General features: G+C 42.4%; 1 protein-coding gene across 5 annotated transcripts in view; it reads left to right on the plus strand.

Annotated features, from left to right (window-relative positions):
* The window catches only part of grm7 (glutamate metabotropic receptor 7), a 124,834-nt gene that overhangs the window by 26,548 nt on the left and 70,891 nt on the right, over positions 1-27,395 (plus strand). For 4 of the 5 annotated variants that reach the window (XM_027001868.3, XM_027001867.3, XM_027001866.3 and 1 more), the window contains exon 2: positions 16,677-16,893. In XM_027001868.3, the coding sequence (XP_026857669.3) occupies positions 16,677-16,893 (217 nt within the window). Of the gene's footprint in view, positions 1-14,932; positions 15,003-16,676; positions 16,894-27,395 lie in introns of all 5 variants that reach the window. The other variant, XM_081705312.1, reaches the window with a different exon arrangement.

A 27,395-nucleotide genomic window follows, 5' to 3' on the forward strand; every position in this document is an offset into this window, starting at 1 on the left:
GAAATGTAGCAGGCTCTGGTCAATGATGTGTTTAAGCGGACCAGTGGACGCAACCCAGTTGAGTTAGGTACCAGTTGGGTCCAGTTAGCAACTTCATGAGCCTAGGTGAGGCACTGTGTCCAGTGTCATGATGTTATCAGAGTAACTCTGGTGGGTCTTCTGCTCCCATATGCATTGGAAGCTAAAGAACACCGCAATGACCTTTGGGATATGTGTGTGGGGCCTCCTCCATTGTATGCAGATGTGATTTCTGGCAGAGTTGCTTGTCTGTTCACATGGATAATTCTAGCTAGACACCGCTGGTCACGATCATTAAGCACCCATGGGCGGCTACTGCGCTGTCCACTGTAGGTGTGTAATGGCTTCTGTGACATATTCCCGGTACACACATAACACTGTGGATCAAGGATAACTTTGGAAATAGAATGTCCGATCTGTCTGGCACCCACTATCATGCCTTGTTTGAACTCTTGACAATTCACTTTGCCTTGCCCTGAACAAGCTGGCCATTATTCAGCCTCACTCACAAGATAACATATCACAATTTATACAGGTATGGGTGTTCCCAAGCCATCTCCCGAGGTAACACCACTTCATAATCAAATCCCATACTGCAATCCCATGACTTTTGGCATGTCAGTTTATATAGAAATGACTGTATTGATTAGTGAATGAGTGAAAACAAGTAGAGCATTTCGGACAGCTAATGCCTTTTAGAGCTACATGGATTACTGGGAGTTCACCAAACCTGTATCCATGCCCCTGCTTCCAAGCCACCTTGCATGGTACCTCCCAAAAGGAGTTTGGGGCAATGTCCCTTTCTCTGCCTTGGAACAACACCCTTGTACCTGGAGCAAATGTCTTCTCTTGACACCTGCTATTAATGCACACTGGCTCTGCATTGATTCTGACAGGTGATCTGATGCACATCCTCCATCGTGTTACATAGTCTAGCAACATAGTCCACCTCTGACCTGGTCTCTCTCTCTCTCCCTGAATCAACATGGCTGTGGTGAATCCAGTGGTCTTCTGGGCTGCTGTCTGACCCACCCACAGCATCAAAGGCAGATGCTAGTCCCAGTCTCATTGATGGTTGTCAGTTACAATGGCCAGCTGGATAGTGAGCTTGCAATTGAATGACCAGCCCGTCACTCTGTGATGAAGTGACATCGTTCATGTTTTCTTGACTTCCAGCTACTTGTACATCTCCGTAATGATCTGGGAATCACATACATCACATGCGTCACAGAGGTAAACATGGTGCTAAAGCGTGGCCAAATGTGTCACTGCCAAAGCCATCGCAAAGTCTCGCAAAGTGTCCCACTCTAGTAGGGCTAAGCAAAGCCTCAAGAACACAGGCTCTGAGGAATCAACTGACAAACACACATTCCTGGAGTGGGCATTTCTGCCAATACAGCAGTCTATCGCATTACTCCAGGCTATCCAAAGTCAAGAGGCAGGCCTAAATGGTTGGCCCGTAAGGTGTGGCTTCTGTCCATCATGGCTTCCATCCTTCTTTCTGTCAGTTGAGCATTTGTCGGGACTCCTCATTTTTAGCTTGAGCTTTCTGGAGCTCCTCAACACTGAAAGGTTGGAATGTCTTCTCATCAGTAGTAGTCATAGCAGTGAAGCATTCATTAGCCTACTCCATTCTCTTCTCACACTAATGGCAGCTCTCTTCCAGATGGGGTGTCAGCTCAGTATGGAATAGTACTCATGCATTGCTGCAATCCATGTTGTGACTCTGCCCTCTGACTTTATGAACTGCAAGAGCCAGATCAGCATGGTGTGGTCTGTACACAGCATAGATGGAGTGATAGGGCCTGAAGTGTCGGAACCCTTATACCATGGTTAAAAGTCATATACCATGGTCAAGTCACACAGTGCGTGCACTATGGTCTGCTGAGTCTTTGGTTGAAGTACACCGTCACACTCCATCCAGGACATGAGACAGTACTGATCCAGTGCCTTTGTTACTGGTGTCAGAATCCACCACAAACTGTCCCCCACATGTGTGAATGCCAATACTAGGGTCTTAGACAGCTGGCTACAGAGATTACAGAATGCATGGTCACTCTTGTCAGTCCAGCAGAACGTTTTTTTAGTGAGGCAACGTATTAAGGTGGCTATGTCAGTGAGCCCTCTGACAAACCGACGCTAAAACAAGCCAAACCCAAGATGGCTGCAACCATCACTGAGTGCTGCCACCATCGTCATCAAGCATGTCCGTTATTGAGCCTTCGAGCGGTGCCATTTTCAGCCAGCTGCTGGCAGGTTTTGTCAGGCTTAGGCATGGCATAATGCTTGGAACCCTCCCCTCCTTTTTGGCCGACAAGTACTGAGATCTGCCATGGGATTACTTACGAATTCTGTGACCAGATCTCACTTCTGACACCAATATTGCATTGATGAGGCAAAAGAAGAGAAAAATATGCTCTCATTTGTTGCTCTTAAGGCAATTATTAAGGCAAAACGATCTTTAAACAAGGCTTGAGAGCAGCCTCACACACCATACTGCCTGTCTTCGGATGGGGGAGGGGCGGCTATCTCTCAGTGACACCACATCCAATAATGGTGGACAGCACACTTCCTTCAAAACCACACACAATTACCTCAAACCATTCAACACAGTACAGTAATCATCAGGAATATTAAATAATATTAAATAATGAGGAATAGCATATTAAACAGTGTGAATGAACTAAATATTGTCTTTCTGAGGCTGCATGAACTGCTGGGAGCTCAGCCAACATGTAGACACGCCCTTGGTTTCCTCTGTCTCACAGCCATGGTTGTGACAGATGCCACAATATGTTATACTACTTTGTTACAGTGAAAATGAATTAGATTACTGTAACTCATTGCTTTGTACCCTGATACCGCCAACACTGCCTTTAAAAAGCATGTGTATAGCAATGTGTTGCTATACAAATCTCTGTGCGCTTCATAGTCTTTTGGAGCACAGTAGATGGGCAGATAGTACCACAAAGAGGAACCCATTATTATTACTATTCTTAAATAAAACTGTAACCTGAATTATTATGCTCCAAGAATGGTGCAGGGAAAGAGATGGCTGCAAGGTTACCTCTTCAAATGTATTTTTGGCCCAGTTGGGTTTAATTGTTTGGCAGGCGAATGGCTGTTTAGTTTATAGCGCTCTTCATTTTCTCCAGTCACACTCTTCTTGTTGGGTTTTTTTTTTTCTTTTGTTTTTTTTGGTTTTTTTTTCACATTGATGGCAACAGTGGGACTGAGTATGCGCTGACATGTTTAATTCCCAACGGGTCTCCTGCTCCACGAAACGGAACCTGGTCATCGCATTTACATTCAGATGAGGTGCCGCTGAGTCACAGCATCAAAACTCCAATATCCAACCTGATGTAAAATTTATCGGTCACCCTCTCAGTAGATCAACTGCATGTGTAGACATGTGGAGTGCTCTCTCTTTATTGTTTGCCAGACATATCAACAGGAGCTAGATGGCTCTCTGCTTCTTGGCTAGTGGGATCTCGTGCATTGTAAAGACACGATCACGGAAGTGTCCATCTGAGCAAGGTTATTCGGAGTGCAGATGTGGCTAGATCATCTCCCAGATGAACGGTTTATGTCAGCACGACAGTCCTAGCAGGTGCAAATAAATGCTTAAATAAATAAATATGCATGACATGTGCATGCAGGGGAAGAACAAAAGCATTATTAAACAATGCCAAGGCAAAAAAGGTACAAGTATATCCCATTTGCTGCATTAAGTTCCAGGCTTGGAAGTTTAATGAGCACAATGCAGATTGTTTAATGAGTGCAACGGAAATGTCACTCATGGGGTCAGAGGCAGTGATCTGGGTTTACTGACAAAGCAATGAGCAGTCTTCACTGGAGGCACTGTTACGGCCAATGATTTCAATACCCAGCATGCTTTGTTTGAATGAATACCACATTAGTCATAGTCGCTCTTGCCCAAGGGTTAAGCGGCCCCGCATTTTGACAAGAGCAGACGACGATACAATGAGTGTCAAAGGCTCACACTCGTTACTGGAAGGGAGAGAATGCATGTACTGGTAGTGCAGCAGAGCTCTGACATATTAAATGGTACTTTGATGCATGAAGTAATATTTGTTCTAGACAAGGTAAACATCATTGCCACAAGGTAACAGTGCTTTATTGCGTAAGAATGCCATAGTTCCTTTTATCATAAACACCACTTTGAAAAGTGACACCTACTGATTATTGTTTTACTAATATTTGTGTTAATAATTATGGTTTTAACATTACAATTTAAACTCAATGATTTTGTGTTAAGCAGTGTTGAGTGTGTGAACAAGCATTCAAAATGATATTAAATACATACCATCTTCATTTATATCCATGTTTTTTCCATTGCTCTTGAAATAGTACATTTTAGGGGTTTTTTGGGGGGTGCCATGGGAAATATCCTCGAAAATGATGCCATTTAAAAGGCAATTTTAGAGACTGGTGCACTCCACAAGGATAAAACAAAGTTGTTGGAGTGGGCTGTGCACGCAGGCAGACTGTATGTAAATGGGAAATTTGGCAGCGGTTCTCCTTTTGAAAGTTCAGAGGCCAAGACATCAGAGCCCCTCTGTTCACAAGCACCAGTTTCACACATTGTATGGAGACAGATTCCAGGAAGAGGTTACCGTGTCACATTGCAGTTTTGTGTAACTACATCACATAAGCATTCATTAAATCCAACAAATACTGTATCGACATTTAATCAGACTGAAAGGAAAAAAAAAAACACTGGGTCAGAGTTTTTCCTAAATTTGTTCTTGAGAAATGTTCTAAGAAAAAGTCTACATCAGATTCATGACAGGTTCTTAAACTGAATTGTTCACATCTTTGGTCTTATAATAACGAATCCTATTGTCCTCATAAATTGTAAGTGCACACCAGTTGTTCCTAATTAAAATAAGTAAACACCATGCCCCATAAAAGGGCACGAGACTGCAGGGCTGTGTGCAGACACAGAAATCTATGGAAACCTGTCTCAGCCACAATAAAAAAAAAAAAAAAGTTTGCTAAATTGCAACAATATGTCATGAATTTCCGACCTTATTTCTGACAGTTCTGACTTTATTACTCAGAATTCTGCCTTTTTTCCTTAATTACTGCACAATGCAGACTGACTGACCTTTTTTAACCTTTTTTAATTATTTCACTAATTATTGCAAGCCTTGGATCTCAAGTAACATAACTGATGTGAAGTGAAATGTTACTGTAGTGTTTATTTATTTTAAAATACTTTCTAAATGAAAAAAATGGAAAGAATTATTAAAATATATATTACAAATTTAAAATAATATAATTTAAATCCTAAAATTACACAACTAGAACTGAACAAAATGCAATGAACTATTTAAATAACTATTTTTCATTAACTATTTTGACTAATTCAATAACTGAATTATCTGGAACAAACATGTCAGCGTTCAAATGTGCGCAAGTGGGCTTGATTGTGCTTGTGTGTGCATAGTATCTATTCTTACCTCAGAACAAATTCCAGATAAGAAAACATTCGTGAATGTCAGACTCTTCATGAAAACTGTGTAAGTGGGATTTAAGAGGAAATTTACTTTTAAGAATGGTTGGTGAGTGAGGCACAGTAGATTTATTGAACTAAACTATAGATTGAGCTAAACTGAATAAATTGAACTAAACTATACATATTTCAGTGAACTAACCATTTGTGTTGTTTAAACCATTTGTGTTGTTGATCTTAGCAAACTGGACACTCAGTTAGCCTAAAGCTTTTTTCTCTCTACGCAGGGCTGTTAGTGCACACATACAACCCTATATGTCACCTACCACAGAGCATATGCAGGCATACTCACACTATATTCAGACCCGATTTCGCTCTTTAGTGAAGATTGAGGTACCTGAGGTCCTGCAGATGAAGGCAGACAAAAACTAGGCAACAGTAGGGACTCCGGCAGGTAGATGCTTCCAGGGATGAAGACATTCCTGGGTTGATCTAAAAGTGAGGCTTCTCATTGACACTGTGTAAGAGCTTTGGCTCGTAGGACCATGAATGCTGTGCTTTATAATTCACTTTGCTCTGCAAGATGGAGTTCGTTTTGCGGCCATACGTAATATAGTTGGGGTAAACACAGTCCTACTTTCTGAAATGGCAAATTTGCTGTTATGAGGCCTGAATAATAATATAAAAATCAAAAGTGAATGCAGAACCTTTGTTGTTCCTCCTATGTGCTATTTATAAGCCAATGTGCCCCCCCCCCACACACACTAAAGCATATGCTATCATGATTTCCTATCTGAGATGCTGTTGTAAAGAGATTTCATCATGGAGAATGTCTTAGCACTTCAAGCTTCATTGTCATTCAGGCAGTGTGAGCAAAGCCAGTGGCTATATGTACAGGCCTGTATTTAGCTTATGAAGTTTTTGTTTAAACTGCCCATTTTAAGCAAGCAGTGGTTGAGACAGAACAAGCCAATCTCCTTCTAAGGAAACATAAACTGAAAGGAGGTGAGAATTTAATTTAATATGCAAGAAAAAAGAAAATAATAATAAATAAATATTAATTACATATAATAATAATAAGAAGAATAATAATATGTTACATATATATTGTGTAATTCACAAAGAACAAAGTGTAATGAGATGGAGGGGCCAAATATTACAGAGAATAATGAGGAAGGCTCAAGTTGAAGCAAGTCACAAAGAGGTATGGTAGAGAACTCCAGAGTTCAGGAACAGGAGTGAAACCCTGCTGCCCTTTGATAAGAGTCTAGTACAAGGGACCACAAAACATCCAGGATCAGAACTATATGGGAAAGAATGTGTAAGAAATAAGGAAGCAGTGAAGCTGATGTAGTACGGGCTAATGTGAGCAGAGCATTTGTGATGTGTGTGGACTCTGGCTGTTGGGTTTGGAATAAACTGAAGGCAGTTAAGCAATTTTGATGGTAGTCCAATACTCAGTGCAAAGTGTTGGATTGAAATGAGGCAATACAAAGAATTCCTTCTAAATTAAATTCTTACTGACTTTCTAAAACAAAAGATTTATTTGGGTACTGAGATACAAACCTAAAAGCACTCGAACAGCCAAAAGCATGAATATTTGATTGAGGAAACTGATAAACTTGGGCAGGGAGAAAAGACAGTGCCAGCCATCGGCTCTGCTAATCAGTAGACCTAATACCCAAAGACATCATAAAGTCACAGTTAATCATATCATTATCTGGTGGTCGTTCACATTGGTCATTGGTCATTAAATAAGAAAGATCATCTTGGGTAATCATATATGATGCCTTCAGTGTGGCAATCATGCCTTCAGTGTGTCTGTGATGTTTTGAATTAAATTGTAGTCATCGTCACTGTCATGAGTGGATTTATGAGCTATGGAAAAAAGTCTATAATGACTATTGAGAAGAAATTCCATTAATGTCAAGCCTGCTTTATCACTTGGAACTTACTGAGGAATGGTTAGTCAGGGGTAATTACAAACAGCACAGCATGGTCATAAAAGTGTGTCTGTCTGTCTCTACTCTGTTTTACTGTTCTTGGGACTAAATGTCCCCATGATGACAGAAACAAAACAGAAATAAATTCCTTTCTGCTCTTGAAGGAAAAAAATTGCAGAAAACTGTAAAGGCCAAAAAATGGTCAGCAATGCCATCGTTAAGGTTCGGTATTAGGATAGTGGTATGTAGTTCCAGGAATTAATAGCTTTGAGATTAATAGCAAAGCACCATAAATATAGTCATGTGTATATGCTTGTGCGTGTGTGTGTGTGTGTATGTGTGTGTGTGTGTGTGTGTGTGTGGGTGTGTGGGCATGATTGCACACGCGCTGTGTATCCTCTGTAAGGTATGTTTGCCTTTCATCGTGTTTCAATGCTTCTACCAAAGGGGAAAACAGCCTTATGGCCAAAGAGGGGAGTGTTAATCTCTGCACGCTGCTTCCCAAAATGCACTGGGCATAATCCATGGAGTGGTTTGGGGAGTCGACTGCTCATGTCCCCGGGCAGTGTGCCCAGAGTCCTCTCTCTTCCATCCTTCCCTCCAAACGGCTCTCTGCCCTGGCTGTGAGACTCCCCAGGGCGGAGCATCCATGAAGTCTCTGCCCCACTTGGCACACTGCCCTCCATGATGCCCTGGAAGGGCCGAATTGGCTTAAGTAGTGCACGCTCACCTCTGCAGTCAGCGAGGGCAGATTGTGGGGGTGGCTGGCATCCTCTCCCCTGGTAGGCCACTTTAGCCCTGGCTGACGCAAGGGGGCTGTTGGCAGTAGCCACCAGTTCCGGCATCATCTGGCTCAAGGTTATCTCAAGTGCGTTTCAGTGCTTTCCTGAGTATGGGTTCGTTTAGATATACTTCCTTATTAGGTGCCTCTCTACTCAGGTTTAGGTGGATTTTCCATCTAGTATAACCATGCAGGATAGCTATGAATATAAAGGATCACTTGAATACATCTTGCATCACTCTACCCAGTATGAACAACACAAGCACAAGCAATACCCTAATATCCTGTGCTGTGTAATTCCAATATGTATTCACAGCACATAAGCAGGATCTGCAACGACCCTAAAGTGATGTTTATGCACTATATTCGTCACTATCAGACAAATGAGAGCACAACCTTATTTACTTTGAGCAGATCTGCAGGCCACACATGGGCTTTAGCATTTACTACAGTACATGGGGAAGGGACCAGCTGTCACTCCCTCTATTGGCAAGGAAACGTTCCGCACACACACAGAGGAGGGGGAGCAGGCCATCAGTGTTTGGCCTCGGTTCTCTTCATACTCTCCTGTTTACTAGCCTCGTTTATTTGACAAGAAATCACCATAGCTCTCGTAATCAAAGCAGTAAAATGAGATGAGGGAATAATTAAACATTTTAGGGGGGGGTTAATTTCATACAAATTGTTCATTGCACTGTTTTATACAGACTCATAATTGCAAGAACAGTTCATTTATTCTATTATGATATGTACAGATTTCAGATATGTCTTCCATAGAATAATTCTGGGTAATACTGGAGGGACTAGAGAGAAAAGAGAACTCGCCAGCCTTGGAAATGAGGCAAATGTAGTCAGATTTATACAAATTGTTGACTGTTTGGCTGGAAAAAAATCCCTATACACTAACTGTGTATGAAATCCTGCCAAAAAGCAGTTGGCCTAATATGGCCACTTAGCAGAGAATCATATTTTACCCAGATTCCTGACCTGCCTGTGTCCTCCTTCAGAGAAGGACAATTGGAGTTTGATTGCGTTTCAGTCCTTTGCCCTGCAAAGTGACGGTCCGAGCTGTGCTGTGCTATGATCCAATTACACCCAGGTCCTCCAGGGTAAAAGGTTTGGCTGTGTTGTGCCACTCTTCCCAGATGGGGCTCAGGTATCACTGCAGAACGTTGGGGTGGCGCAAGGACATTTTTGTCTGCGCTGTGGGATCTAGAAGTGTGCTGAAACCCATTTTCCTGACCTGCCGCGCGCGACACCTTCCCAGAAGGCAGCGCTCTGTTCCAGCTCAGCTTTATGGCCTCGTCCGGCTGCCCAGAACTAATCGCTGCAGAACATGCTATTGTGGATATTACGTGACATTTGCTATCGGCTGGAAACATGGCTGCTGGCGCCCTTGGTTTTTACGACCCACCAAGGGCTTTATGTGGCACACCGTAACACAAATGGGCAACGGTGGAATGCTGCAAAAGTCGAGGGTTTCCTTCCGGTCTTGTGTAGCCCACAGTGTGTGAGAAGAGAGGGGATGTACTATTTAATCAACAAAGGGGAAACCGGAAAATGGGAGGGAACAAGACATGTAGCTACACTATGTGTTGATTTTCCTGCTTCAGCTAGTTACTTATGTGCCTAAAAAGACTGTGAGACTGAAGTTTTGGTATTTATATCGGTGTCTCCGTAAGACATGGTAATTATAATTCAGTTATACAGCTCAACATTTTTGCAACTGTTGTTTGCTGTGGTTGAAAAAAAAACAAAAGAAATATCTCAAGCAAAATGAATAAACTGGCTGCCAAAGAGTTAAAGCTTGTGGGATCAATTAGCCACATGGTAGCTTTGAAATATTTTCAGCATTTTCTACTTTTTTGGTGGGGTGGTGGTGGTGGTGTTGGTGTTGGGGGATACTTCCTTAAGGGGTACTCATGGCAAAGGCGAGAAGAGGTAGGAGATTATGAGGTCACTCAGCTCGACTCCAGCAGTTTTACTGACCTTGGGGTACCAGGTGAAATAGTACTCTCATCTCAGCCCTTAGCACACATGACTGCATTACCTTAACGCTTACATTATGGCGTTGAAGTCATAATGTATGTGTGGTCGTGGTGTGTGTTTTGGGGTGTGGTATGTGGTTGACAGGCTTATTTCAAAGCACACTACTTTGTTCCTTCATGGACAATGAACAAAGACAGCAAATCAAAGACTGCGGAAGCAACATCATTTTCACAACACTGAAGTTTTAGTTTGACAAAATTTAGCACTTCCATGGTACGAAAGAGGGAGTCTGCCTTTGTCATAACCAAATTAGAAACTATTTAATTGTTTTTTTAATGACAGTACATACTGTTACTGGTAATGAGAATATATACTGCACAATGGACTGTTTGACTCCCTGCTGTTAGAGGGTTATGGAGATCACTTCAAGGGTGTCCCAGAACTTCAGTATGTTAAATCCACTGTTTGTCATAATGTCCCAGCAGTAACCCTTTTTAGGCAATAATAACACCCGAAACAACAATACCACCATAAGGAGGAGATTATGGGCGAGCTGAATTGAAAAAGAAATCAGAATTATCTCCCCACAAACTTTCCTCTTCTCCATCTCAGACTTGCTATAGTGCCAGTGAAAATGGTTTATTAACCCTTCTAACACGTACTAACTGACAAATGAACTTTGTTAACAAAATCCTGAAGTTTGGAGAAAGTTGCTGCAATACTGGCAAAGCACAGTCAGCAACAAGTAACATTTTTAATGGAGAAAGTCAGCAGAATGGCTAAGCGGTGTGACAGACTCCTGCAAAATCTGGTTTTGCTGTCAAAATGGATTATCTAGGAGTGTTTGACTTATTTATGAAAGAGAGGCGAAAGAGCTCACTTTGTGTTTCATGCTCCCCATGTTTGGAGACAACGCGATCATTTGAAGTATTAGGCTATTAAGCAGTAGGCTAGTGTTTGAGGCAGGCTGGCAATGTAGGTACACTTTGCTGACCTACTTGCGTGTCTACCACATACTTGATGTCACTGCCATATACCCAGAGGCTCTGTGGAATCCTTATTGCGTGATGTGGGTCTCCTCCTTTGTCTGACTCTTTCTCTTACTGAACAAAATAGTTAATCCTTGGCAATGCCCCCCCCCCCCCCCCCATACCTTGGCAGGGTTTCTGTTAAAACAATGATAGCCCTCATGGAATTGACTCACATGCCCCTTCTTAGCTCTCCTTCTGCATTCCGCTGCCACTGGAAACATGTCGGACAACTGAATTAGACATGTCAGATTAAGGGGGATTAGAGCAATCCAACAACAATGGAATTATGCAGCTGGAGTTTAGGGGCCCTTACGCAGTGTAAGGATTAAAAAGGGAAGTAGAAATAAAGGAAGTATAAAAAGGGAACAGCTTCACATCCGCTGGGTCTGATTTAAAGCTAGCACCTGTTATTTAGCCAAAGTATTTTCATTTTAGCGATTATTGCCACAATATATCTTTCCCCTTCCTCACCTCATCTCTGTGATTTTATTGAGCAAGCGCATGCTGTGGAAAACGGAGGGACGACTTGCGAACACGCAGCCGTTCTTTGTCTGAGGAACAGCAGAGGCAGAGGGGCAGAATGGGCACTTGTAATGAAATCAGTGATTTGCTGCACCTTCTGCGGTCAGAATGATTAAAATCCTCCACTGTAGAAGGCCAGGCAAATGAACTTCACATCAGCAGTGCCCTCCGCATGGTAATTTGATTTCCTGAGCTCGACTCGCAGGCGCCCGCGCGTCATGATTCAGCGAATTAGTGACTGCGCATCCAGCTAGAAGGGTACATTCCTGATGCTGTGGTCAAAACAGACACTCCCTGACTTTTTAACAGGCAAGATCATACACCCTTGGTGCACTCCTCACCTCATGGTTCACGCAAACTCAGCAAACACTCCACACACATCTCAGCCAACAACTAGTGGCCTGCCGACTCCCGTCACCCACCACCCCCAAAGTCACCTCTCCTACCTTGTGGGCTGGCTTCAGGGGAAGGGAGTGGTCTGCGTGGCTCACTCTTTAATTAAGAGGAAGATGGTGAGTGGAAGGACTGCAGAACTAAAAGACGCTGTTGAAGTTGCATTGTGGGCCCGTGCGTGCTCTTGTATCAGAAGCCCCTAGCTTTTGTATGCCTGTTGTCCTTAATTATGGGTTAAGAAGTGCTGAGTCTATAGAACAGGAATGTGTGCCACTTATTGCACAGGCATGACCTGATAATCCATTATATCAGACATGTCCACTACTTTTTCTTTTTTAAATCATCACATTTTGTTGGTGATGTATTGCTAAGAGGGATGAACATTGTATGTGTATATGCTTGGAGCATGTTGCAGGGTTTTGTCAGCAGTCTTTTATGTGCTATGTTACATACACCATTATCGTGATTTTACAATGGATGAATACATTAACTGTGATTTTACAATCAGTTGTTTTGGCCCAATGCATATACTGCCAGTATAGAAATCTAGAAGAGCATATTTTATGCATACTAATTTGGGGTCAAATTATGGTCATTTACTGAACAGTTAATGCCATCTCATAAAACAGTTCAGTTCTGACCTGTATACAGCTGAATTTCTGGTTCAAACGTACAGGAGTCGTTTATTGATTTTCCCATTCTGAATCTTCTCTTTAATCGCCCATGTTCTGCAAGTTCTTCCCAATAGTGAAAGTTAATCATCCTGAGCCCCACTCTTGTTTTGAGGGAAATGGAGATGGAGAAAATGTACACTGGACATGTCAGTGATCTTGTCCAATGTCCAATACTATCACTGGGACTCCCTGTTCTGGGAGTCTTCATTCTTCTCAGATAGTGCAGTTCATAGCTTACAGTAGTATAGTAGTTTATGTGACAGTGCAAAGCTATTTATGATGATTTGAGCAAGAAACTACATAGACCAAATGAATGAGATATCTGAACCAACTACTTCTCTTAAAAGCCATATATTAAACTTGACATTGATAACCAGCCAGGAATGAATGGACAAAAGCAACCAGTAATGCTTCTGTCTGAGGACTTCTGTCTGAGGACTTCTGTGGTTTGCGTGGTGGAGTGGAACTTTCACCTGACAGACGACCAGCTAGGTGCCCCATTCTTAGCCCCCATTCGCTCAGCGTGGACGATCTTCAAGACATCGAGGACACAGGTAGCATCCGTCCGCTGATGGGTCACCCTGATGGACAAGATAATGGAGTGCGATAATGCAGCCCCCATCCAGAGACTGTCGGACACACAATGTTCATCACGGTCCACCTTGTCATCAGCACAGACACATAAATACGGAGGTGTCGGGTTGCAGGGGGCCGAAGCCATGACACTGGGCCCTGATATTATTTCTGTCACTCCTCCGTGTGTGTGTGTGTGTGTGTGTAAAGGAGAGAAAGGAGACTGAAAGAAGGGGAGAATAAAAGTGATGCGAGGGTGGGCGTGCTTTTTGGAGCTCATGACCCCACCTCAGGGTGCAGTATTTTATCTTTTAGTCTGTAGGCTAGAGGCTTCTTCCTGGAGGCTTCCTGGGCAGGTACGTCCAACTCCAGACTTCAATCATCAAGTCCAATGCAAATAAGAAATATCTCGTTCAGACTTGCAGGGCTGAATATAAACTGTGCTGTTGCGTCCGTAAGCGGGTTTTAAGATGGGGCTTATCTTAAAATTGTTGTCATGGATGAATGAATGTTGCGATCAACATCACTGATAATATGTGTTAATATATATTTTATTAGAGCACAACGTAAGAGTTTCAGAAAGAGGCAAGCGTGTTTTCAAAAAATGAGGTTAGACTTTTGACTGCAGTTATCGACTTAATGGTTTTCTAAAAGCATAATAATTTTAGATACTTACAAATGTGTAAGTTTAATTAATACACAACCCTTGAAGTGACTAACAAAATATTTAAAAATTGTCACCATGAGGATCTGGAGCATTTGGAGGCTTGCCCAAAAGTACTCTGCTTTCCTAAACTCTAAAAGTATAAAAGTATCAACTATAAGTATAAATATCCTAAAAATATATTAAATGCCAAAAATGGTCTAAAAGTATGAATTCTGTAGCATATCCCTTCCCTCTCTAGACAAGCCTTTGCGGGCAAGCTGACTACCATCTAAGAGATGGAATTTTTTTTATGTGTGAAATACAACATGTGTTGTAAGGGGGGGATGAGGGTGAGGGGCACAGGATGACAGGCGAGGAATTAGCATAGCGACTGACAGCTCCTTGGCGGGCCTGCAGAAAAAGCTCTGCTCACAGCTCGGTGGAGGTCTTTCATCGCTGCGCTTTAGAGGCACGGCTCTCGGTGTGACGCAGCCATTACTGTTGTTTACTCTCCGAGCACCGGGGCTGCTATGCCGATGTTTGCCCCGTTGAGTAGTACAAGCTATTCCTGCACCCGCCTTCACACCCGAGCGTGGAAAAAGTGCTCGCCCCATCGTTAGATTGTGGCAGAACGGACCTCTAACTGATATTAATGACGGCTTGTAAAAATTAAACTGGCTTGAAGTTCCCTTATGGGAGGAGGCAGGGACAGTGGGGAATGGACAAATAGGAAGCATAAGATTAGGTTTGCATGGTTAAAGATTAAGTAATCCCAGGCCTGTGTCAAAAAAATGGGAGAAAGGAAGTAGGAACATAATTGCTATGGAAGCTTTGGTCATAGGTCAAATAAAACAGCTTTTTTTTTTTTTTTTTTTTTTTACAGTTCACGGAGGGTTTACATTAGCATTCAGGAACTCCCGGAATGCAGGCCTTTCAGACTGGTCTCTCAGATGGTAAGAAAATGGATCACACAGATAGTAAGACAGGTAGCAGCTGTGCATGTCTGCAGTGTGGGAAAACACTATATTTTAAAATGATGTAGAATTCTGTAGCGCTCATTACGGGGCTTGTCTTTCTCTAAAGTCTTTCCCCAGACTAGTAGGCCCTACAGTGTATGACTAGTAAGTGTTGTCAGTAAGTGTTGCTGGATGAATGAAAAAGACAGCAGTTTGCTATATGGCTGAGCTGGCATTCACAATGCTTCTTACAAATCAGATTCTTTCAGTCATGTGACTGATTTTTCTTACAGAACAGTATCAACATAGGGCAAGCAGAGGCACCTCCTGATGATGCTCTTCTACTGAGATTCCTCATGAATGCAGAACAGTGATGTGGTTTATTGCAATGGTTAAAATAAAAGCTGTGCAGAGGCACATGGCTGTACATCAGCATGAAAAGCCTATTTTGCCCTGAAGAGGATCCTGTAAGGAGCATTCTGCTGCAGGCTAGCCACGTTCACATGCTGCTGCCTTAGCACAGCATCTTAGAAGTGGCATAACCATGGAAATTCAAACATCTTGAGTTTACAATACTTTTTTCCCGTGTTTCGTGTCAGTGAAGGAGCTAACCAAGGTGCTGAAACAGGCTCTCCCTGGAATCCAGGATTCTCTCAACATGAGGCATTTTGTATGTGAGCATAGCCTGGGGCTGTGTGAGCACTCCTTAACCTTTGTCATTTGCCCCTCTCATCTCAGAATTATTACATCTGACAGAAAGCATCCTTGTATCATCCCAGTATTGAATATTTAGCTCAACCGAATTATTGAGCACATTAATAAAAATTGCCCCGAGGTCCTTTGGTCCTTTCACACTGACCCGGGTCCGAGATCCGACGCTTTTGCCATCCTCGTAACTTCATTTGAAGGCTTTAGCAGACGGAGTTCGGGCATCTGAGACCTCGTGTTGTGTGCTGACGCCGAGCTGGGCGTGTGCCAAGCTCTGGTCTGGACCTGTCCTGCTCCAGAGCGGGGTGGGCAGAATTCAAGCGCTGTGCTTTGCAAGTGTTTCAGGGGCTGCACTGATCATACCAAGGCCTCCACCGAGGCGAAGCACTTAAAGGCGCCACTCGCACTTTCATTACATAACTCACAGTACAACGAGGGCATTATGCAGCTTGTCTGAAGATGATAAATGTGTCTTCGGCAGCCGTGCATGAAGCAACAGCGATGGCAATGGCAGGCAAATCTATTGCCTCATGTGCTGTTATTATCCAAAACAAAATATGCTGCTACTGCATTCCGAGTGCGATGTGGTCACAGTGAACTCATTTAGTCCAGCCCTCATAATCAGTGCCCGCTGCATAGGTGAGGTGCGGTCCACCATTTCTGTGGAGATGGCTAAATTTACTGCAGCTTATCTGTTTCAACAATGTGTCATATGTTGTCAGAGTTCACTGCATCCAACATGGTTTGCTTTCCAAACAGGTAGTTATGCCTTTTTCTGTTTTCTGAGGGAAGCACAATGGATTCAAAAGCTGGTATGACTCAGTGCATTCTTTCTGTGCCTCAGAAGAGGATTGTTTGCCCTTGAGATTTCCAGAACAATTCATGACTTGCTTTTATACTTCAGTCTATTGACATTACTGTGATAAGGAGCTCTCCGCTGCCCCCTGTCCTCTGCTTCTCCAGATCCCACAGATCAGTTACGCCTCCACGGCTCCGGAGCTGAGTGATGACCGCCGCTATGACTTCTTCTCACGCGTGGTGCCTCCCGACTCCTTCCAGGCGCAGGCCATGGTGGACATTGTGAAGGCCATGGGCTGGAACTACGTCTCCACTGTGGCCTCGGAGGGAAGCTATGGCGAGAAAGGCGTGGAAGCCTTCATGCATATCTCCCGTGAAGCCGGTGAGCTGGACACAAACCATCAACACAAACCACAACACACACCATCCAGGCTTTCCGCTTGACATTCCACCAATAAAGCATCTTTATCCAGTAAAAACATGTTACAATGCTACAGTATTATTAACAATATTATCTGATTGCCCATCACAGCAATGTCATTTATGGGAAATGATTTCCAGTATTTCTGACAATGGACAACTCTGATAATCCTGTGAAGTGCTTGGTACAAGATACACTATTATGAGAGTATATGTGAGAATCAGTCCTACCAGTGATTAGCAGAGATAAAACTCTCATCAGCAGGCTGTAGATGCAGTGCCTACCGTCATTCACGTCATTTACAGGTCATGCCAAACAAATGTGTGCCAGAGCCTAGGAACAAGTGTTCCCTTCTCTCTTATTAGTGGAGAAAGACAGCTGAGATTTAACTTGTACCTTTTAGGGCATAAATTAGATTCATCCTTACATAATGACACATTCAGCATTTGAAGTGGCAATAAGAGACACTGTAGTTAATCTTTCATAATAGTCCCATACTAATTACAGAATAGTTACATGAACGGATTATGACAACTGCTCCATGGGGATGTAATGTTGTAATACTAAATTTATTTTTTTCTCATGGATTCTTAAATAGATGATGCTTCCTCCAGTGATCTAAGAATCCATATCATCAGTGATATTCTTTGTATGTGGCTGGGCAACTGTGAAAGTTTCCCACAGAATAATTTGCGATCCATCCTCAGAGACTTCCTTTTGGCTCAGAGGTTGCAGCCTGTTGGCGCCACATCAAGGAGTTTGTTGGCCAGCTCCTAGACTGAGAAATTCTGCCACATTTTTTTTTGGTTACACCCAGGTGGGTAAGTGGACAGAGAGCAAATGTTGAATGACAAGTGGCTCATTTTTATTTCATGGGCTGTATTTTATTCTGCTCAGTGTTCTGTCATGGTGAAATAATCAAAACCCTGTAACAAAAAATTTGAGTGATGTGCAGCATGTTGGTACAAGCAATAACTGTGGGCCCAGTAAAATAAATGAAATGATCTGACAATTATAATTATATTTGCAGAACCAAAATGAGACATCATAAGTCTAGACAACCCTGTGACTTAGTTGTAAACACAAATGCTCATAATTAGAAAGAATAATGGTAGTTCATGTTGTGGTTATAAGAATAATTGCTGGCCTGTCTTGTTTAGTATAGTTAAATTATACTTTAGTATAATTTTCCCTTTTGCTCTCTGACCTACTGTGGACACTCTCTATCTCAGTGATTATGGCCATAGGGATCATAATATTACTGTGTTATTCTTGAGCATCTAGCTGTCTTGACCTCAGCAGTTGTCTTGGATCGCAGCAGTTACACCAAAAATAGAGTGTAGGCACAGAAGCACACTGGCATCATGTCATAGAGGAGGAAGAAGTGGATGAGAACTGGCAGAAATCATATCATTGGCTGCAATGGCCTGCAGTATCATAGTCCTCGATGATGGGGAATGTTAGGATGAATGCATAGAACTGTTGTTACAGGGTTCAGGAACATTTAATACACATTTGGAAGTTGAAAGGCAACTGCATGATCAGCCTCCACCAATAGCTAGTAAGACAGCACAATAAGGCTAATTGGCTTGCCTGGAACAGCTAGCCAATTAGAACAAAAGCATAATCATTGTTTTCCTGTGTAGCACATTTTGGCATTTGTAAGTGCAAAGGTGTGGTGAATCAGAACTAATTTTCCCATTAATTAGCGACCTTGGTGGCATGAGCTCCACCCACCGCTACAGTTCCAGTTTAGAATGAACAAAATTCATTCTTACAGAGCTTCATCTTAATCAGTATGAATTCCACCTAAGTCCCATTCTCATGCATATAGAGCTACCAAGGTGTTATGCTGTTTGCGGATTGAGGGTCTCACATTCAGTGTGTTGCATAGCTTTTTAAATTAGGCCCACTCACTTCAGTTTATTGAGGGAGGTGGGATGTATTTCTATTGATTACTGTTACAGTAAAGTGCTTACAGTAAAGTGGACTGGTCTCTAATCCCAACTATATGCTGCAGAGAAGGCCTTTAGGATCTCCTGCGAAGAACCCTTTCAGATCTTTACCTCTGCACGTCTGGAAGCTTGTGTGGCTTTTGTTGTATTTTACCAGACCTTTGGTAAGGGCTGAACCTTCCACTGGAAATTCAGAGTTGGCAGTCAGCTTTTGAGGAGCAGTACAGATCAGACATTGTGTGCTTTCACAGGGGGCTTATATAGTGGGCGTTGTGGGTGGAGGTTGACCTGCAGTTCTCCATCCGCAGCAGTAGGGAAGGACAGCCTGAAGATATTTGCCTCTCCCTCGACAAGATAAGAGGATGGCCTGGCAGGTGGGAAGGAGAAGGGATGAGGGGATAAAAATGTGATCTTGACTCTTGAAATGCTGAAATACCATTGTCCAATGTAGCAGGGCATTTGTAAGAAGGCTCTAGGCTAAAGCAGATTCAGCCTGAATTTCACACTCTACAGTAATGCAGTGTTCTATGGAGAGTTCATTTTTGGATGTGGAAATGAACACATTCCATTATTATTTCACATGGAACGAGAATATATACCATTATACGTGCCCCGTAAGTTTCATGAGATACCATGTTGGTTACCATGGTCATTAGATCACCATGTCCTGTTGGAATGCAACTTACATTAACTTAAAAAATCACATTACAGTCTCATACCCGCTGGTGTGATAAACAAAGTTGAGATGGTGTCGAGATGATTCTCCCATTGTGGCATTCCTAAGTTTTTCCTCCTCTGTCATATTGTCCACACCTACCACTGTTTACAGGTATGTGTCATCTGGCATTAGTCACCTCAAATCTGTTTGCCCCGGGGTTGGCTTCTCCAGTGAATCTGACATTAGCATGTTTACTTATCAAGTCGTTAAGACCTGCTCAGGAATAAAACAGATGTGCCCATTATGAGGCCCATAATTTATTTAATTATCCTGCATGCAAAATGTTAGTCCTCGGCTAGATATTGCTCATGTTGATTTTTATAAGCAACGACACCTTATTGCAGATAAATTCTGTACACGTGAAAAAAAATACTGCCATGTCTTAATGTCTTGATGGCTTGTTAGGTAGCACTAACTGGTCAGGATTTTTTCAGCAATGGTTGGCAAGTAAACGCAAGGATTAGTTCCAGTGGTGTGGCATGCCAGATAGGCATTTTTCTGAGACACAGGCAATCTCCAGTCATTGCATTTTTTAATGTATAAGTAAATGCTAACTCAAGTCAAGGGCACAGGATCAAAAGGGCTTGCACTTTCACTCCGGTGACGCGATGCAGGGGAGTCTGGCATGGCTTTCATTTTGCTTTTCTTTGATGTTGTTTTTAAAAAAAAAGCCTGAATAGAAATGCAGCCCCTCAATGGATGTGGGACGTGAAGATGTTCCCGAAACACTTTGCATCAAAAGGTTATGAAAACACTGCTTCGAGATCCTTTTCAGTGCATCATATGATGACTCACACAAGACTCACACAAGTCTTTATGGCCCATTCTGTTTAAAAACTTTAAGGGATACTTGTAACTCTGAACGACCCACCCAGTAATAGCAATGGTAAGGGCAGCACAGAAGGTGAACTCTTCCTCAGAGCTTTGAGTTCAAATCCCACCATGTTGTTGACAATCAGACTGTCTGCAGTCTCTCTGTGAGTTATGGATGTTGGTGTAGACATCTAATGCCTCTGTTAGGTCGGTGTCTAAATGATGCATGTCAGCTAAGCACTTAGCATTCCCTCCAAGTAAACTGATTCAATTAGCAAAGCTCTGTGACCAGTTGATTACTAAAATACAGTTGAAGCCTTTATCTACGTCAGTGGATGTATGTGCTAGCGCAGTATACCATCTGCCCCCCCAGAGTGTATGCTTATGATGAAGGGTAGGAGAGAGACCTTCATCATCGCTTATGTTTTGATATTGCCTAGTTTAAATAAACCTGTCAAAGTTAATGACTTCCCAAGAGCTAACCATTTCAAGTGCAACCTTCATTAATATTGCAGGGCCTTGTCTTCGTATGTAGCCTCATAAAAATTGCATGCAGGGGCGATTGTGTTGTCATCTTATATGTGTGTGTGTGGTGTTTTTTCCCCCCTTTGGCCTAATAGCTGGAGCATGTTCTGATGCCAAAGCATGCTCAAAAACTGCATGAGCAGGAAAAAGTGACATGCATATTCTATGAGAGTTTTGCAAATATCTTAGCGCTGATAAAATGTGATCAGGCTGTGTAAGGTCATGTAGATTTAGCAGGTGGGATTATCACGTTATTCACTTGCTTTCTCCCATGGGTGCACATGCAGTGTTCTTTCTGATGCCATGTCCCATAAGCCTTTCTGCTTGTTACGCACCGATGTTGGCCTTGCATAAGTTTTATGGTGTGGCCTTGGACCAGGAGCTTATTATGCCCTTATTGATTCTCTCCAGGAGGATCTATTTTTCTGTCTTGGCAGTACAATCGTAAACATATAGTTTGTATTTTGGTATTATTCACAGATTACATATAACACTTTTCAGGAAATTATCTTGTATTCATAAGGCTCTCGTTAATTTTTGGTCTTTCTGGGTATAGTCATTCTCTACCACAGAACATTCTAGGACAGTGGATGCCTAGTATTGATGCTTCTTTACTTCACAGATTATGCCAAAATCATTTTCATAATTATTTTACTGACTTTTGTTTTGCTTTGGTTTTTTGTTTTGATATCCCAAATGAACAATGTTGTTAATTTGTTATAATTTCTCAGATTAACTAATTTCTTTATTTGTCTTTTATTTGTATAAATCAGGATTAATTGAATGCGATTCAACTGAAAAAACAATTTTCTAGCCACTGCTGTAACAGAAATTAAGATCCCCACTAAATATTTCTACCACTAGCTTCCATAATTGAGTTTCTCAGATCCTTTTTTTGGTGTGTCCTACTAGCTTGGGGTAGTATCTTTTATTCTTTCTTTCATTCTTTTCATTTTAGACCCATTCAGAGAACAAAGGTTTCTAGACCTAGCTTTGACCATTTAGATGCAGCCCTGTCTTCTGAGTCAGTGAACTCCTTTGAAGTTTCCTGAGAATGGTATCAAAATTTCAGCACCCTCAGTGATTGTTTCTAGCAATCTTGAGCTCTGCAGATTCAGGACCCCTGGCCTCCATGCTGCTCTGTCACCCAGTGATGTTTTAATAATCTTTTAGTGTGATTCCATTGCAGAGTTGGGCACAACAGAGGTGCTGAGGTGATGTGAGAGCCGTTTGCCCATTGCGAATTGGGTCATTTATCAATCAGTGTACAAGCCTGACAATACAGTTATAAAATTGTGAAAGAGGCGATCTATCATCATGGCAGACTTTTCATTGTGTTGGGGAAACTGGTCACATCTGGGATCAGTTCACACTGTATGAGAAAAGAAATGATTCACCATCATCTGTTGGATAATTAAGGGAAATGGGTTCATTTGCAGTCATAGGAACTCATATGGAAAGATCTATATGACACATTGATTGCATTGTAAAAATGAACAATGCATCAGTATTGGACAATTTTTCAAAAGACTCACAGTGTCCGAAAATGACACAAGATCATTATAAGCCTCATGAAGCAGCAATTATCTGGTAGGTTTTAAATAAGGTTATTTTGCTTGATAATGACTTTGGTTAGGTTATTTACCACCCAGCCAGGCACAGATGATATAATAGATGATACTCAAAACCCACCCACCCAAAGTGATAAGAGAACAATGTGTTGGGCATTGAACAATAATTTAATATCTTCTAATGTGTTTTTAACTTATTATCACTTCCAGTTGAGACCCCAAAGCTACACATTTAAAACACTGCAGAACAAATCTCAGCTGCTGAGTCCTGATTTAATAGTAGTGGCTGGATGCTGCCAGAAACCTTTTTTGTCCTCAGGTGTTAAATTGAGTCAGCCACTACCTCCCTCCCTTGAGGCTAAGGTCCGTCATAACATACATTTCACACAACTCGCGTAGACATTTGCTGCTTCTGTATCAACCACCTTTTTGTCCGCTCTGAAAAAGAACCTCCTTAAAATTTCCACCTCCGATATAAATAATTAACAATGGTGCTTCATCACTGCAAGTAACAATAACCTGGGTTAGTTTGTCTTCTCCTGAAGACAGATTAAATGTACCACAATTGAGAAAGTTCACTTCCCTATATGAATCAATTCTACAATTAGTGTCACCCTCTCCTCCTCCCTCCATCAACTCTCTGGAAGGTTGTGGGTTTAATTTCACAGCTCTTCAGCTACAGATTATTGGCAAGTCTCCCCAGGGAAAAGCCAGGCTTGGCTATCTGGGCTCTGTAGTCGACCTGAAGTCTCAGATTCCTGAATTCATGAATCCATAGGTATAGCCACAGACAAGACTTGTGAGTCTCAGAGCCCTGTCTCACGTGCAGGATGCATTTTGATGCGTCTCACGTGCAGGACGCATGAAAGCTCACCCACAAACCCCAACCACTACTTGTAGCTGCACAGTGCTGCGCCACTGACAGTTAATTCCCCCAAAGAGGGGGTGTTTTCATATAGATCCAGCCAAACGCCCCTTAAAGGCAGTGAATCAAAGTAAAGCGAGAGCAGACAGTTATTAGCGAGTCACTTATGTAGCCATGACTCGAACACAGGTAACAATTTAGTGCCCTGTGGAGCACGGTGGCTAATGGAAAAAGCTATTATTAAGTTGTCTCCTCATGCAACCACCCCCAACCAAGTTCTTCACAGGCAGCAAGCGCAGCATCGACATATCGGCCGTGGGCAAAGCTTCCCCTGATTCATTATTCATCCCCCTTTATAACCTTCTCCCCTGGTCGTCAGTGCCAGTGTCGCAGACATCGGACATGCAGGGAATTCTGCTCCGCTTTGCCCTATTAAGAGAGCTCAACCGTCGCCATCTGTGAGTTTTCTGCTGGAAAACACGTGGGAGCAAGAAGAGTGCAGGGCTCTCACTTCCTGGAGACACAGCGGCCCTAATCGCAAAAATGGCACCGGATAATGACAGCCTAATGAGACACAAGCTAACCTTTGCCAAAAATGTTATCTGAGCCCCGCCCAGATCAATAGGTGTTTGTAATACGAGTCCCTTCTGCAACTGTAATTGGAATCAGTGATAAATGAACAAGGAGGTCATGATATCACAAAGCATGGGCACACTTAAGTGGGTTCAGAAAAAAGCCACATTGTAGAAATCCAATTGCCGAGATTACATGGATGAGTTGTCCTGCTGCTAAACACAGTCTACAGAGTTTACCAAAATGAATCCTGATTTTATGGACAGTTTAATATTTGATTATTACTTTTAATTTTATGATGCAAAATTTTATTGTACTTCAATAAGCGTCATGGAGAACAATAAATGCTAACCTCTGCTATGTGAGATTTTAGTTTAAAATTTGGGGGTGTATTTTTTTTGTATTTCAGTTTCCTTCTCTAACACACATTGCTATGTTCATGAAATATTGTACTGTGCTTACTAGGCAAGGTGTGTTAGATTCAGCAAAATTTGACTGGCCTTGAGAACCCTTGTATACACCCAGGTGGATTCCTCGCAGACAGAATGCAGCAAACCCGGGAACCTGGGACATGAACTGTGAGTGGCTCATCTGTGGCTCCGAGTGTCCAACACACCTGAAACTCAAAGCCTGCAGGACAACATTCTTACTGGCAACTTTGCTTGAAATGCGAGAGTTATTTAAGCATTTGACTTATAGTAGCAAGCAGAGCATGCACAGATGTCTCATATATGACAAACATCCACCATTTCACTGCGTGTTGTACTGTGTATGACTATGTATGTGACAAATAAACCAAACTTGAAACTTGAAACTTGAAACTTGAAACATGCTGCACCTATCTGGCATGCCACACCATTGGAACTGATCCTTGCGTTTACTTGCCAACCATTGCAGAAAAGCATGGAATTGCTGTAACCCGAGGTGCTGCAGCAATGTACTGCTGATGCTTTTTCACATCTCACCATGCTCTAATGATGAATCCTACTTTTTGTGCCTTTAAACTAACACAGTGAGTAGGTGCCACTAGTAGAAATTCTATTACTGCGACTGGCACAAACCACACAGCGCACTCCATGTTCAAATAATTGTCATCCCCGCCTGTGTTTAAATAATCCCCACATTTCATGCCAGCAAGCATGAAAGTTGAAATCAAGGCCAGCCTTTGCTTTTGGTTTTCACAACCAAACCCCCTGAATGCTACACCTTACTCAGGTGGTGCAGCCAACTCCCCCCACCCACCACCCACCTTCCTGTACCCCCCCCCCCCCCAAAAGAAATAAAACTACAGCTGTAGAGGTGGGCAGACAAGCTTGATGCCATCCCTCCTCTGACAGCAATGCTTCTCCTGTTGAAATGCCAGCAGATTTATTGATTTTCTCCTTTCCTGCTCCTCAAGTTGGAGGGTTTTCAGGGGTCCAGATAGCTGGGAGTTGGCTGCAGAGAGATGACAGAGATGCACATGGCACCTGTTGCAGCCTTGTGGCTCTGACGTTGCCTGCCAGCAAAAACCCTCAGCTCCTCTCTGGGGGGTCTGTCCTCAATAATTCAGCATGCCTCACATAATCAGATGACAACAGGCCGACGAGCGACGGTCACAGAGCCGTCACGGCAGGCTTTGGCAGCATTCACCGAGGCTCCGCCCCCTGAGCCACCTACTTGCCGGGGATGATTAGGTGTTTGTTTTTGTGGGCCTTTGTGTGCACCCTTCAAATGTGTCCTGAGGGAACAAGGTTCCATTTTGGTTGCTGTTGACAGATGCAGGCAATGCGTGTGTGCGGTGGTAACGTCTGTGGACTTCATTGAAACGAGGCGTGCTTGTCGTGTCTCGCAGATGCAGATTTCATTGCACCACGTTCCCGTGGCCATTTTGTGTTTCCCGAGCTTCGAGTGGCAGTGTATTCGAAACATGACAAAAGGGCCAATTCCATAGCAATTAGCGTTTGTTTTTTGGCTGATTTGTGGCAATGTGACTAATTCATCCTTGCAGCATGTGGAGGTGCTCAGCAATGCCTCATTGGCCAGGAAGTCAGGAAGCGTGCGATGTCAGACCATACACACTGAAAGATGCACATGTTGACGAGCACACTCAGACTGAAGCCTGCTCTGATTTAATAATAGTATTTGCTGCAAATACTGAACATAGCATATTTTGGTAAATCTTCATGGCAACATCACATGCCTTTGGCAAGGGCTAGCATCACACTCAAATCTCCAAACAGTACACACCTCTTCTGTTTTTCTATCATCCCCCTCCTCCCAGTGACAGCCAGCAGCACAGAGATAGTGGTGGAGGACGTGCTTGCATGTGAAATGTTGTTGCTGTGACCCCAGGGAAGTGCCCCAGACTTCAAACTGCAACATACAGGCACATACGCTCTATTCAGAAGGGAGAGACAAAGTTGGAACAGAGGAGCTTCAAGTCAGACTTTGGTACCATGTGCTCAGGTCCAGAGAAGAACTCCTTGCTGTCTGACTGGCTCAAGCAGAATTCTTAAAAGATGTGTGATAAGCCAATAGGATAGCAGCCAGCCATTTTAGTTTTTACCCACCCTTCAAAACATTAATTTTCCTCCACTGTTCCTGCCCCAATTTTTGGCCCGGTGTTTCTTAACTGTCTCTGTCAGATGGTTCCAATTTTAGAGCTAATGCAGTTAGGACATTTTCTATACCATCCAAATGTCATTTTAAAATCTATTCTCAATTTGCCAAATCCAGCTTTTCCAATCAATTCAGCAGTCATTTAAGAGCATAAAATGGCCATCTGCACTGCACTAATTTTTAAAAATCTTTTTTTTTTTTTTTTTTTTTTAAACTGCAGCCAACACCAGACCCTGATGTCTGGGTTTATTTCTTTACCACTGGTCAAAATAAATAACTGCTATCATTGACCAGTAACACCTCCCTTTTTCTGTTCAATTTCTGACTAAGTGGCTTAGTTTAAAGAACTCTCCTGAGTATTAATGTACCAGTAAAGGAATGGATCAGTTCTCGATGGATTATCACTGAAATATTAAAATAGAGCAGATATTTGTTTTGTTATGTGAAAACCCAACTATATTAGCACTGTATACAAACAAGTTGTTATCATAATTCTTTATAATGTGAATGGTTTGTGTATTGGACATTTGTGCGCAGTGTCTTGGAAATGCAAACATATTTGTGTTTGTACTGAGTCTTGGGGCCATTAGTAATACATTTTCACAAATGGGCAACAGATAAAATGCACTGCAGGCATGTTCATTAAAAGACTATGTAATATAGATGGATCATTTGCTCTAAAGAATCATGTCGCTAACATACATGAAAATTTGATTACCATTGTATTAAATTCTAATGTTAAAAAGCTAAAATGGAAACACTGTATATTCAGTTGGACAACCAATTTAATCTCTTCAGTAGCAGGTAGATCAGTTAAAGGTCAATGTTTATGATGACACAAA

Source organism: Electrophorus electricus, chromosome 22 (assembly GCF_041902795.1).
Source record: "Electrophorus electricus isolate QZ-2024a chromosome 22, ASM4190279v1, whole genome shotgun sequence".
Lineage (NCBI taxonomy): Eukaryota > Metazoa > Chordata > Actinopteri > Gymnotiformes > Gymnotidae > Electrophorus > Electrophorus electricus.